A 15,562-nucleotide genomic window follows, 5' to 3' on the forward strand; every position below is an offset into this window, starting at 1 on the left:
TGCATAATCTGTTTGATACTGGTTGTAAGGACTGATAACATTTTAAATACTGATGTAGAGGATTATGATCGGGTATCCGATCATAATTCACTTATGGTTCCAGGACATGGATGCTAAGAAATTCACTTCAACAGTGAAGCTCGAGAAGTGATTGGAGATCTGATCATAATTCTTTGTAGAGCATGGAGATTTATTTTCTCCATGTACTACATTTAGTCAAAAATAATATTATGTTAAAAAAACACACAATGTGTTGTGTTGGATTTAAAGCTGGTAAAGCAGTAGAGTAGTGGTTGACATCCTTAAATATTCCCTGTGTAAGGGAACTGTGTAGTTTAGAAGATAGCAGCTAGGCAAGGGAGTTGAAATTAAGCCATTTCTGGATGCTTCTGCCATTTACTGGTCAGCGCTATATGCTTTTAGTGCAGACCGGACCTTAGCAATTGCTAAGCACTAGTATAAACATTGTTAAGATCAGGTCTTGCACTATAGCAGTGGTGAACCAGGTTGCAATTTGGAAGTTTTTTGTGCATAATCACAGAGTTCCATGCACTACAAAATGATCACATCTAATACCCACAGCAAGTGAATTTCTTGTATATAAATCTTGCTGTAATAAGTGCTGCCTGTATTTTTAAAACAATCATGCTCATGCTGGTAAGTTCACACACACACACACACACACACACACACACACACACACACACACACACACACACACACACACACACACACACTACTAGTGCACAGGTACATAGCAGCACATTTTTAGTTAACTAAATGTTTTCATTTTAAGATAAACATTACATAATATGACAACATTTACACTGTTCTCCAAGAGATGCAGCCATTTAACATTTAGTCTTGTGTCCGAGGGTCATGGTGGTTATCTTGACTGGCACAAAGATGTCAACTGTGATAAAGGGTTAGATATTATGTAGCATATTGTTGAGATGAATGTCATGTTCTGGCAAAACAGTACTTCTAAATAAATTTAACTTTGGGCATAATTTTATCCAACTTATTGTCAGGAAGCCCATTGAAAATTGTAGGAATGATTATAAAAAGATTTAAATATTTTCTGTATTTGCCTTACATGCATTCCATTTCATCTGAATGGGTGATTAACTGCCATTTATAAGTTTATTAAATACTTAGCATTTCTTTGTAAGTCTATTTAATGCTTCACATTCTTTTTGTCATCTTTTTTTCAGTTAATTGAGACAAAGAAATATACACTTTTAAACATCTGATTTGTTAAATTAAGATTTTTTTTAAGTTTTGATATCCTAAGTGGTAGTGGTTTTGTGGATATGGCGATATATGGTATAAGTAATTATTCTGTTAAACAAACGGATATTATACTTTTAAGTTTTAAGAGCTTCATCAGGGAGGAGAGAAGATAAGGAAATACAGATAGGATTTTTCTGGTTTGCTCATCAAATGTAAAATACAGATTTTTGCATTGTATTGATCAGAGGTAGGAAGTGGTATTATAAAGTAGCTCTGCCAGTGATGTAAGGAAAAATATCTCAGTGGAAAATTTCACTGATACATAAATTTATACAATATTAGGAGATGACAAAATGTACTTTTTGTTTTGTGCAAATTATATGGTAAGAATGTCTAACACATATACTTTGCAATTTTGTGTACCTGAAGTACCTCTCACTTTTTATTAAAATGCAATAATTATAAAAAAAAATCTAACACTAAAGTACAAGAAAAATGAAGTTAAAAAGGTTACTGTAAGGATATTCTTCACCTTAATAATTAGCAGAAGTTTTGAAATGTCTCCATCTCACCAGCTTGTACATAAATTAACTTAAAATGCTCCTTTAGATTTATTTTACTAAGCATTTGTACTTTGAGATTACACTATATGCTCTCAGTTCTTGTGTATAAACAAGTTAAGTCTGAAAAGACATATATCATTGGTTCAGATTAGGAAAAAGGAGGCATTTATGTTCCAGCTTTCTTTATTTTTCAAATTCACATAATAAATGTATGTGCATCTAGAATTAACTGTTGTGGGAAGCACTCTGAGTTTTGAATGTTATTTTCTTGTGTAAGTTAACATTCAGCTTGTACTCTGCATCACTGCTAACTTTTGTAAAATGGGAGGCATTTCTTGAGGTGAAATCCCTTACCAATATTTTAGACATAACTCAATCATACAACAAGTGACCAATTGTTTTGTAGTGTTATAAATGTGCATGCATAGACACTCAAGCAATCTGACACAGGCACACACACACACACACACACACACACACACACACACACACACACACACACACACACGCGCGCGCGCGTACTGCAGACAGCACATTTTTCATTGTAAGCCTTTAATGTTTCTGGCATATAAAACACAGTTCTGTTGTGGCCTACCAGCACTGATATATATATATATTACATGTGGTAGCTGTGCAAGCCTTCTTTAAAAGATGGAGTGATTTCAGGTGTCAGCTTTGGTACATTTTGTAGTGCAAAAAGTTAGGTTGTGCAAATGTCAGGGTTTTTTCCCATCTGTAGTCAAAGTCTACAGCCTGTTTTTTCTTGATGTTTTTGACCAGGGGTTTAGCTGTCATTGCACCCTTCTGTTCAAGTGTTTAGTTTATACCTGCAGACTGATGTTTTTTGTAGAGAGATAATGTTGCTGAATATGTTGTATTTACATATGTTTACAGCAGGTGGCATGACAAATGGGGACAAAAGTATAATACACATGCATTTGTGTGCAGAGTACTACACCACAGAAGTATAATACTTCTGCATTTGTGTGCAGAATACTACACCACAGAAGTATAATACTTCTGCATTTGTGTGCAGAATACTACACCACAGAAGTATAAGACTTCTGCATTTGTGTGAAGAATACTACACCACAGAAGTATAATACTCCTGCATTTGTGTGCAGAATACTACACCACAGAAGTATAATACTTCTGCATTTGTGTGCAGAATACTATACCACAGAAGTATAAGACTTCTGCATTTGTGTGAAGAATACTACACCACAGAAGTATAATACTCCTGCATTTGTGTGCAGAGTACTACACCACAGAAGTATACTCCTGCATTTGTGTGCAGAGTACTACAAAATAGAAGTACAATACTTCTGCATTTGTGTGCAGAGTACTACACCACAGAAGTGTAATACTCCTGCATTTGTGTGCAGAGTACTACACCACAGAAGTATAATACTTCTGCATTTGTGTGCAGAATACTATACCACAGAAGTATAAGACTTCTGCATTTGTGTGAAGAATACTACACCACAGAAGTATAATACTCCTGCATTTGTGTGCAGAGTACTACACCACAGAAGTATACTCCTGCATTTGTGTGCAGAGTACTACAAAATAGAAGTACAATACTTCTGCATTTGTGTGCAGAGTACTACACCACAGAAGTGTAAAACTCCTGCATTTGTGTGCAGAGTACTACAAAACAGAAGCACAATACTTCTGCATTTGTGTGCAGAATAGTACTCCACAGAAGTATAATACTTCTGCATTTGTGTGCAGAATACTACACCACAGAAGTATAATACTCCTGCATTTGTGTGCAGAGTACTACACCACAGAAGTATACTCCTGCATTTGTGTGCAGAGTACTACAAAACAGAAGTACAATACTTCTGCATTTGTGTGCAGAGTACTACACCAAAGAAGTGTAATACTCCTGCATTTGTGTGCAGAGTACTACAAAACAGAAGCACAATACTTCTGCATTTGTGTGCAGAATAGTACTCCACAGAAGTATAATACTTCTGCATTTGTGTGCAGAATAGTACACCACAGAAGTATAAGACTTCTGCATTTGTGTGCAGAATACTACACTACAGAAGTATAATACTACTGCATTTGTGTGCAGAGTACTACACTACAGAAGTATAATACTTCTGCATTTGTGTGCAGAGTACTACAAAACAGAAGCACAATACTTATGCATTTGTGTGCAGAATAGTACACCACAGAAGTATAAGACTTCTGCATTTGTGTGCAGAATACTACACCACAGAAGTATAATACTACTGCATTTGTGTGCAGAATACTACACTACAGAAGTATAATACTTCTGCATTTGTGTGCAGAATATTACACCACAGAAGTATAATACTTCTGCATTTTTGTGCAGAGTGCTACATCACAAAAGAGAGAAGATGTTCTATTTTATTTATCCTTTGTTGCCTGGGGTAGTCCCACTAGGCTGGTAGCCTCTTTTCAGGAGAGACCTGAGTTGGTATTTACACTACTAGGGGAGATTTAACTAGAGCATCAGGGAACTTCCTCTACTTTTTTCCATATGGAAATACTAATTGTTGTAGCACTTCTGGTTTCCAGTCCAAGCACAGATGCGGCTTGGAGAAACTGGGAGAAGGTATGGAGTCATTTCAGAATGAAAAAAAGGTAGATTCACATGAAAGAAGTGAATTGTTCAGTTTGGATAGAGAAAAAGAGATGAGGAAATATATAAATATATTTGAGAATCGAAGCAAAGAGGTAGGAGTTTCATGCTATGATGGAAGAAGAAGAAAAGAAGGTTACACCAGTGATGGATTCTGATGATTTTTTCCAGCAGAATCTCTTCGAGTAAGAGGATTCAGCAGAAGAGTGTGTTGTTACAACCCTCCAGTCGAAAACTAAAAAAAGTCAGAAACTTAAAAAGTGCTTGGCATTCCCAACAAAAGGTCTTTTTCTCTTTCATTTGTTTTTCAGATTTATTTGATATTTAAATTTGTACTAGAAAATATATATGTGTGTAGAAAGGAAATATTTTTAAACACTTTTGTTTGTGTATATATATATATATATATATATATATATATATATATATATATATATATATATATATATATATATGTGCGTATGTGAACTTTTATCTCACTAGCGCCTTCAATTTTAAAATGCTGAGCAGAACTCATTCAAGCCTGGATACTGACAGGCGTTTAATTTAAGTTGCCATAACAGTTCTGTTCTTCCAAGTAGTAAGGGCACTGGTCCACTTCTTATATCTGTCTGGACTTGATCAATGACTTTAAACTTGAATTTGTGATCTGGAAAGTCACTGCAATGTTTGGCTAGTGCATTGTCAAGTTTTTTCTTTCCTATATTGTAAATATGTTCATAAACCCTCTCTTTAAACTTACGGCCGGTTTTGCCAACATAAAATGCTGAACACAATTGGCATGATGCTAAAGAGAGTATAGATATAATTCTAGATGTGTAAGAGTCAGTACATCCTCAGTAACATCCTCTCCCACCTTTATGAAGGCTTTATTTATCTATATTGTTTAAGATGTGTAAAGGATAAGTTCTACCATGCATTATGAGATAAAGGAAGGTATTAAGCACCCTGGGAAAGGTTTATTCTTACTGCCCTTGTCTCCTTCTCTGTTCCAGCTGTGATGTCCTGCATACTTTCCATGTTCTCCCACCTGCATTCCTGAACTCCAGCTACCTGGGAATTATTATCATCTATCTCTGTCCCATCATTTGACTGCAAGCTTTGTGGTCCCTAAGCATCCTCTTCAGCTGAACCTCCAGCTTGTAGGATCAGCTGTGCAGCTGCAACTGCACTGGTTCTGTCCTTCAGCTGCACTGTCATGTCACACCTAGAGTACCTGTCCCATCTCTGTCCTTCACCATTGACTGATCACTGCAGACTGTTCTACTCTCGCTTCTGCCTACCTGTAAAGGCTTCTGGATACCGTTCATGTACTAAACCTTTGTCCTTCTCCACTGTGTGACTTGTTCTTTGATACTTTTATATATGCCCTGCACTCTCAGTCTTCTGACTTGTATGTATACTGTACATTTAAATAGTTTTGTTTTAATCACACCGGTTATTTTTAATAAGTATCTTTCTTTATGTAGGGCTAGATTTATCTCTCATTGCTATTTTTTTAAACTAAATTATACCAGTGTATCAAAACTGGATGATGAGACTTTAGAAAAAATGGAGCTGAGAAAATTATTTGTGTGAAGGAGAAAGAAAAATATGCGAGGGTGATGTTTTGCTTAAGAGTGGAAAATTAATTAATTTATAAATTTTAAGGACAGAAAGATTATAAATTTTAAGGACAGAAAGATGAATGGTACTGAGAGGTGACAAGAAAGGGTTGTAAGAATGTCAAAAAAGAGAGAGAGTATAATATTTTTTAAAAATGGTTTGTTCTTGTGTACAAACAAATCTATGGTTTGATGGAAACCTTAAGGGAGGGCATCTGGCAGAGCAATTATCAGTGTTACGTCGCAATGACTGATTCTACAGTTTGGTTTTTGGATGTGCTGCCTTCTTTGCAGACTCTGCATGTCCTCACAATTTCTAAGTGGGTTTTCAGTAAAGGCTTCAGCTTCTTTCAACATACCAAAGACATTGATGAATGGAATGCTCAGAGTGCCCTTGAACTTGTGGAACCTGTGGGTGTATGTATGTGGAAGAGTTTCATGTGATGTATACTACTACGAACTGGTGTATTATCCAGTAATAGTTCCTGTCTTATGCTTGTTGCCTTATTGACATAGGTTTGTAGTCTCTACAATCCCAAATATAAAAGCAGGCATTAAAAGTAGATAAATATATATACAAACATTCACTGTAGAAGTATTTGACTCATTTGCGCTTACCTCACACAACTGCTATCTTAAACGAGTCAAAGCTTCTGAATAGATTCACATTTGGAAGTAAGAGACCACACAAAAAGAAACAATTTTTGGAGTAGGGCAAGTCCCCTCACCTGTGCTACACATACATACCAATTCCAAGGTCACAGCATCGTGCTGAAAGGGAAAATCACTTCCACACTAGCAGTTTGACCTTTCATGGAAACGCCAGCCAGTCACACACTAATGATCACACACAAGTGTTGATCACTTGTGTTTTATAAACAAGCTTGGCTCCCAACTTAGACATTTTTACGACATGGGATTGGTACTGTAGCACATTGTTCACTTCTAAATCTGTCCAAGTCTATTCAGTTCTACTGTACAATCAGTGCAGACAGAGTCTTTATGGAAGTACTATAAGTGTAAACAATATAATGGAAAGACTGTGTCCAGTGGTACCCCTTATGCAGGGTGCAGCCATGTGTAAAAACATGGTCTCACTGTCAGAGCATTATGGGTGAAACCAGATTAGGCATTATATCTTACAGCCCATTCTACTTAAGATATTGGAGCAGAATCTTTTCTTATTTATTAACCCCCCCGCTCCAGGATTGAACTCAGTGAATCCTCTACCCAGACAATAGGTGGAGTTGGGAATTCCTGGTTAGGCGAGAACCTATTGCCTTTTTTATTTTTGCTTGGAAATTCCACTTAGCTCATCCAAGGTGCAGTGAGACCCTCGTGTAAGGAACAGACCAGCTTGCTGGTCCTGTAGGATGGATGACCCTCTTCCTTCAGTAGAGCACTCATCTCCTGTGGCAGCTCTTTTGAGTTCCTCTATGTGCTACCCCCAAATAAACATATGCCTCTGCATGCTGAATCCCCCTCTCCTGGCTTCTGTGTGACTTTCACACTGCAGCACAGGATTGCTAGGCTTTAGCTGCATGGGTTGGAACACCTAGTGCTCCTAATAGATGTCACCCATGTAGTGAGCTTTTTGAATTCAGGTTGCCTGAGATATAGTCACGGCTATAACCCTGTGTGCCACCGAGCTAGATAGTGCAGTAGATCGTTACAGTTCACCATCAAACAATGATGACAGATCCAAGGGGGCTATGTTAGAATGCTTGTCTGGTCTGTCACCAGCAGGGTCTCATTATTCACCTGGAAAAGAGAAATGTCAGTGTTTCGGCTACACCTGAAGTCATATTGGAAGGAGTTAAAGAAAACCTGGATATTTCCATGATTCTTCAATTGAGATTCCAGAACTCTGTCAACAATTTTCCCTAACAGGTAAGCTTGTAGATGAGTGTGTAATATGAGAAAGTTTCTGGTTTCAAAAAATGACTGCCTCAGCAGGAGGCTGAATACATTCTTATTCAAGGCTACAGGAATTCCACCCCATGCAGGCAAGATCTCATTTCTACAGATTCATCTAAGGAATCAAAATTTCCCATTAAAACTTAATAAGTACCAAAGTCCAGTCCAGAACTATCAGTCATCAAACCATCTACTTAAGCTTTTCCAAACACTAAAGCTTGACATGACAGTTTCTGTATGCTGGTGACTGCAATTAATGTTATAAGACTTGTTTAACTTTTTCTATTTGACCATGGAGCAGAACTCTTAAATTCTGTCTTCAAAGAACTATGAAGTTCCACTCCTCTTCTTTTGGTCTGGAAATGGAGTTAATAGAATAGACTGTCCGCAGTCCTGAAGAAAGGGACTGGCAGACTCTTTGAGACATTATTATTTATGGTCATGAATTATGATTTCTTGCAAAACATTTCTGATTGGTAGTCCTTATAATGGGGCTAATGATTTGAACTTAGCGTTCTCATAAACTGAGTACATGCTGCTGTATTTTAGTCTTCACAGTACTCTCTTTAATGCATTAAAGGTTTTTACATGTTATTGGTGGGCCAGCTAGAATAAAACAATAGCAAAAGTGAACCAAGTTGCCTTTTCAATGACCCTCATGCTGCATTGTTGTAGGATGATATTGTAGTTCCTGGGTCAGTTTAGACATAAGGAACAAATAGTAGGTTCAGCTGCACCATGAAATGTAAATAGACCAGTTCCCTCAAACGACATTTGACAGCCTCCATTGTGTGAAATGTTGCTAACATGACCTTCAGGAGGCAGTTGTGAGACTAATTCATGGTTTCATCGCCAAGCATCAGTCACTCACTAATAAATGACACAAGGACATACCTCTCAACTCTCCCTGATTTTATACATTAAGCAATTCCCTTTGGATAAAAACATAATTGAAAAAGGAAGTGCTCAGTGCGTAGAAATTCTTTTGTTGGAAAGTTATTCATCATTCTCTTACTTGTTATAAACAGCCTCTGATGTTGCTGCATTTGTGAGGAAAGTAAATTTCCTTTTTTCCATGGCCACTGTCAGGAAAAGCAGTTTTTGACTAAGGGTGAAGAGATTAGCTTTTACATTCTTTTTAACTTCTCCATTGCCCTGTTTTCATTTTTAAGTCCACCCCCGCCTTTTTACCTGCAGTATCACTACACACACAGAGGCAACAGTCAAATTTAATGTATGGCCTTTTAAATATACTCTAGAGCAAATCCTAACATAGTGACAAATTAGAGGAAGGACTGTGTAAACTCAGAAAAGTCATCTCTAGCCCAGATAATGGAGTCAATGAAGATTAACTATTTATGGCATTCAAATACACTGTTTTTAAAAAATTCTGCAAAGTACTGCTGAGATAGTAGATAGATATCTACAGAAGATCTTACTTTCAGATTGTCTAGCATTTTCCATAGTATTTCTCTGAAGATCCACTCATGTCTAAAACAATAGTCACCATCACCTTTGTGACCCATTCTCATACCATTTATTAGTGAGTGCTGCCGAAATAGAAGTCACTTATACTGGACCAAGTGGTCATTCAACAAACTGTTGCAAGTACAAGCCATGCCATCACCCTTAATAAGACTGACAGTGCCTACCATCTTGTTTTAATGTTTGCCGCACTGCATAACACCACACGACATTGGTGAGAATTCTTTAGACTCAGTGTTAGTTGGCCACCAACAGTGGAGATTTTAGATGCAAACAGAGGCAGGAAGAATCTCTGCCCTTCTGTCACCTCAGCCCAGTACACCTTCAGGATCACATGAACTGTAATCAATACTTGGATTGCATGTGCCTGTTAAAAATCAGCATGAAATGCCGGCTCTTGTTTTCGTCTTTGGCACCTTTCATGAAGTTGTGGATGTAGAGAGGAACAGCTGAAGGTATTTAGAGCCATTAGGACAACAGGAGCAAAGAATGATTACAATTGTGCTCATACCAAGGTCAACAGCAGAACAGAGGTCAATCATGGATTCAAAATTCAGACTTTCCACTGCTTTTAATCTTCAATTTTAAGATAAAGAACTTACACAAGAACAAGAGATAGAGAAGTCTGAAGTGTGAAATTTCTTAACTTTGAATAATTAAAAGTTTAGGAACGTTCCCTCTAATCTCCCTGATGGGAGGTGGTGGTAGTATGAAGCCTGGGTCCTGTACCATGATTCACTCAAACTCACTCAGCCTCGTGAGCCCCTAGAAGGGCTGTTCTCCAGATGGGGACATCTGTGTGAATGGAGAATCTTTGGTTTGAGTGGTGAACATAGAGTTCTGAGAAGGACTTTTGTTCAGGGTCTTTGCCCTGAATCGGATGGTAGATAGTCCTGAAAAGGACTGTGTTGGTAGTCCTTATTAGTCCTAAAAAGGACTGTTAGATAGTCCTGATAAGGACTGATAAGGATTTCCTAACAAGAGGCTATTCACTGAGATCACTTCAGCAGATCCTTAACCCAATAAAACAGCGAAAAACAGAGGGGACCTTCAGGACGCACCCAGGAATCAGAAACAAAATATTCACCAACAGAAATTTCAAATTAAACTGCATGCTCCAATACTCAATGGATTACCACAACATTCAGAAAATCAAGGACAACTGGCCCATCATAAGCGGCAACAAGACATTCAGACATATATTCCCCACAAACCCATGCTTAAAACCCAAGAGGGGCAAAACATCAGAGACTTCATGGAAAGCAACCGGACACAGTTCACACCCAAGGAGGCACCTTCGCTTGCAGTGAACCCCCTTGCCGGTACTGCTGCTACAGAGATAGATGGTAAAGATGCCTTCACTTGTCTCAACAACTACTAGAGCTACAAATCAAAGGTGAGGGGTAATTGCAATACAGAAGGGATAGTATATCGGGCACAGTGCAGCAAATGGCCCACCTTCTATGTTGGAAAAATGATGAACCAGCTCAAAACAAGGGTGGCAAAACACCTACATGATTTGAAACACCTCAACAAGACCAATCAACTGTAAATTCATGCCCAGAAAAAAACAGGCCACAACACCTTTAAATTCCATATCCTTGAGCACATACCCAAAGTTCCATTTTCAGCTAGCTATAACAATCTTTTAGAAAAGAGGGAACTACTTTGGCAAACCGAGCTACAGTCGAGGAAGGCTCCAGGACTCAACTACGCTGAGTCCCTGATACCGGTCCAGAACCTCTGAACACTAGACCACTCAACATATGGATAACCGATACAAAGGTGGTTTATGGCTACAAACAGCCTGCAAAGAACCCACTCCTTCATTATCAGAAAAAACTCAGGTATGTTTTATTGAAAAGAACTTTAACAACTAGAACATTATGTGATCTGTACTTTAATCAATACCACTATTAATGGCATATTTAATTCCATTATGATTAGAAAAGCTGCGTTTTCATTTTTATCATTTTTATTGTTATCATTTTTATGGTTTATTATGTTGGTTATGGTTTCCATCTGACCTAACAATTTGTTCCGTTCCAAAATGAGACTTTTCTAATGAATTACATTAATAATTCTCGATGTTTACTTAGACACGTCTTATTACTGATAATGTTAGCTCTGACGCAATAACAATAATACCTTCACTGTGTCTTAAAAGTAGATTTGAAGTTTATCAAAATGTTAACAAATCCTGGTAATACAATGTTGACTGTCCATGTTTTTTCATACTCTGTACCCAAGCCATTCACCTAGCCGTTGCCTGTCAAGTGGCACTACGGCACATTAATCACTTGGGACGCATTCATTTCTATTCATCTCATGTCATTTCAAAGTTTGAAAACACAAAATTTAGTAATTTATACTTATTCACTGGCTACCGATCTAATGCAGCTCACTCAATAATTTTAATTTAATTTTTCAATACGGCTTTCTTTATGGTTGGAGTGTAATGTATATAATTATATATGCTTGAAAGAGTGTTAAAAGAATGTGCCGATATAGATAGGTTTATTTGTTTCCATGCAGTCACTTCCCTTTTTTCGGCCATACTAACTACTAACACCTCCCCCCACATGGCGCTGCTCCACAATGTACTGACTCTCCTCTGCAGACTAGCCATTCCCTACCCACACACACACACACACACACACACACACACACACACACACACACACACACACACGCAGTCTCCACTCTTAAGTTAGCACTTCTTCTCTATCAAATACTTCTCAGTACCAAACCTGAAACTCCACCTATATTTTTTATCAGCACCAACCCTTTCTATAGTATAACTAATAATATGGCTCTAGTTATTCTTAAGCTGAGCCTGTACTCCACAACCCATCCCATATTTTTCATTGTCTGTTGACAAATCTGGCCTGTCCAAACTGGTCAGGCACACAAACACTCTCGCGAGGCTCTATGGACTTAAACCAGAGCGATCTTTATATAATATTATTATATACTTTATAGTTATTCTTATGTTACATTTTTCCTTACACTACTACATAAACCATCTTACTGCTCCCCCAGTCGTTTCAGTTCCATACACTACTATAATGGCCAGCACACATCTCCCCCAGTTGTAATCACATTAAAATATTTTCAGATCGTTTTTCTGTCTCCATGGTACTCTTTGGTTCCACCTAAATCCATATTCCCACATTTCATCTTCCATTAAATCTTATTGATGCCTCCCTGAAGAAGGGTTCGAAAGTGCTTAGCACCAACTCAGTGCTCTCCCACACTAGCATCCTCTCAATACCCGGTTTGGACAGACTGAAATATAAGAGCACCCACATCTTTTTAAGATCTACCGATCCCAACAGCTTGTCATAATAAGACTAAAGGCTGCTTTTATATTTTAAATCTCAAGCGCTAACTAATATTTCTAAAACTACTCACTCATTAGCGCAAAACAAGCTTTGGACACAAACGAGAAGGACATTTTACTTTCTGGTTAAATGAGCATTTAAGTCTGCAGCGTAGCAACTGCAATTTCTTCAGAAAAAGGCCTAAACTATTATCCTTGCCACAATCTTCACCACACAAACCTTGTTATGATAATCTAAGGGCAAAATTAAAACAACGCTTTTGTAGCTATTACACTGAAAGTATACTGGCATTTCAAATGAGTAAGTGTTGGGTCAAAAAATTTTGGAACCGCAAAATGCTGTAAAATGTTGTAAACCAAATTGAAATTTTAAACTAAAGCAGGGTGATGTGTTTTGATAATACCAATGATTATGTGAACTAACAAGTCTGTGTAGCCAAAATACTGTTGTCAAACAGGTCCGCCTTTCCATTACCATCCCCGACCGAAGTAGAGTGAATAAAGGCCGAGCCCCCAGACACTCCCCCAGTTAGTGATTGGTAAGATTTGGCGGACACACCCCATTTAGTAAAGATTTAAAGCAGCTCCCAACACACTGTAAATCACACTGACCATTGCTTGTGGCCCGTCTGCATTTTGTCTGTACTGTGCACATGGAGAAAAAGGTAAATAAAGCCTAACTTCGAGCAAGAAGCTTTGGACTCTAGTTTGTTTTTACTCCTGATTTAACTGCACGGAAAACTACTTGCAACTTTCTGAGTATTTCTCACACGTACGATCTAGCCTGTGACTAATAATCCTTTTAAGGGCTCACTAACCAAGAACTGTATTAAAAACAACCCTTCTATGGGCTGATTCCTAGGACTATATATCTTAAAGGCCCTTCTAAGGGCTATTTCCCAGGACTGTAAAACTACTCAAACAGCCCTTATCAGGGCTTCACCACGAAATAAATATTTAAACAGCCCTTATCAGGGCTAACACATCAGGACTACGTCAATCCAAAGTCCTTATCAGGACTGTCTAACAGTCCTTTTCCATACTAATAAGGATTACCAACACAGTCCTTTTCAGGAATATCTACCGTCCGATTCAGGGCAAACACCCTGAACAAAAGTCCTTCACAGAACTCTGCGTTCACCACTCAAACCAAATATTCTCCATTCACCCAGGCATCCCCATCTGGAGAACAGCCCTTCTAAGGGCTCATGAGGCTGATTAAGTTTGAGCGAATCATGGTACAGGACCCAGGCTTCGTACTACCACCACCTCCCATCAGGGAGATTAGAGGGAACGTTCCTAAACTTTTATTGTTCCACCTTCCTCCCCAAAGGAAGGCTACATTCTTCAGGGTTTGTGCTGACTAGTTCTTCCTCTTTAACTTTGAGTAATTGACATATTTCTATAGCCAATGCACTAAGGAAAAATAATACAAAGCAATTCAGCTACGTGTGGTTGAATGAATAAAGTTTACAGCAGCGTCACAATCAGTTTTCCAGCAGTAAAATTAATGGGTTCTAGAGTCCTTTTATTGTACAATATGTTGGCATAGCAAATAATGATGTGATCCAAATCTAGATGTAACAGGAGATTCAGCTGCAGAAAGAAGGACCTTAATTAAGCTTCTGTTTTAAGCCATTTAAAGTTGGCGCAGTCACTGAGATGAATCTGCATGTTGTGAAAGTACACCCTTTCCCTAATGTAGTGATTCATGCCGAATATGAAATACTTTCTGAAGTTTCTTTTGGAGACTTGAGGCTACCGAAGCAGAACCTTCAGAGCTGGGAGACAGGTGTTTTGATTTATATGTGCTGCAGATTACTGTAAGAGGTGTACTAGGCACTGAATAAGGCTGACTCATTTCTCACTGCTTGGAATGTAAAAGATGTATTGTTTGAATAGTGGTAAGCCTGTGAAACATTCAGATGCTTTCCCATTATATTAACAATAAAAACAAATATACTGTGGGTGACAGGAAGTGTTTGGTATAACATTTTTATAAGTGAAATGATGTAATACAGTTTTCTTTATTTAGTTTAATGCAATATTGGAGGATGTCTATACAGTGTGTGAGGCTAAAAAACATTCAAATGCTTCCCTATTATATGCAGTAATAAACCCAAATACAGTGTGGGTAACGGGTAGTGTGTAATTGAAAATGTTTTAATAAAGAGGCTTTATAATATGGTTTTATTTGTTTACTTTAGTACTGTTTGGTAGATATCTGTGTTGCAGTGAAACTTTGTATTACTAATAATGAAACACTGGTGACAGTCTTTCATCCAAAATCATGTTGCATGCTGTTGCATACATAGTCAGTAATTGTTATGTTGCTTCTTGTGTGTTTGTGTGTGTGTGTGTGTGTGTGTGTGTGTGTGTGTGTGTGTGTGTGTGTGTGTGTGTGTGTGTGTGTGTGTACATACAGACACATGCATATATGACTTTGAGTGTTGACAGGAGGTTGGGGAGGGAAGTGTAAATACTTGTGGTTTGTGAATATTTTCTTATTATATGTATATCACAAACTATAAATCTTTCCATTACAGTCTTAAGGGTCTGCAGTGGTCTCTTATCCCTTCATGCATTAGTCCTAAAAGTCTCTTAGAACATTCATCTTCCTTTCTGTCAGTGTTGTTACTCATCTTCTCCAGCTGTTAACACTCCGTCTCATGCCTCTGAAACTCTGTGAAGTGTCACTGCTAAGCAGTCTGTAACAAAAAAGAAATGGGCTAAACAAAAAAAAGAAAAAAAAAACATAAAACAAAGCTCTTATCTTGTATCCCTTGCTTTTCGGTCAGGA

General features: G+C 37.9%; 1 protein-coding gene across 1 annotated transcript in view; it reads left to right on the forward strand.

The window, feature by feature from the left end:
- RHBDL3 (rhomboid like 3) overlaps positions 1-15,562 on the forward strand; it is a 951,138-nt gene that overhangs the window by 155,909 nt on the left and 779,667 nt on the right. The window contains exon 4 of the mRNA XM_044068052.1: positions 7,004-7,025. Coding sequence (XP_043923987.1) covers positions 7,004-7,025 — 22 coding nt within the window. The remainder of the gene's footprint in view (positions 1-7,003; positions 7,026-15,562) is intronic.

The sequence above is a fragment of the Protopterus annectens genome, chromosome 4.part0, assembly GCF_019279795.1.
Source record: "Protopterus annectens isolate FY-2018-M chromosome 4.part0, PAN1.0, whole genome shotgun sequence".
NCBI classification, from domain to species: Eukaryota; Metazoa; Chordata; order Ceratodontiformes; family Protopteridae; genus Protopterus; species Protopterus annectens.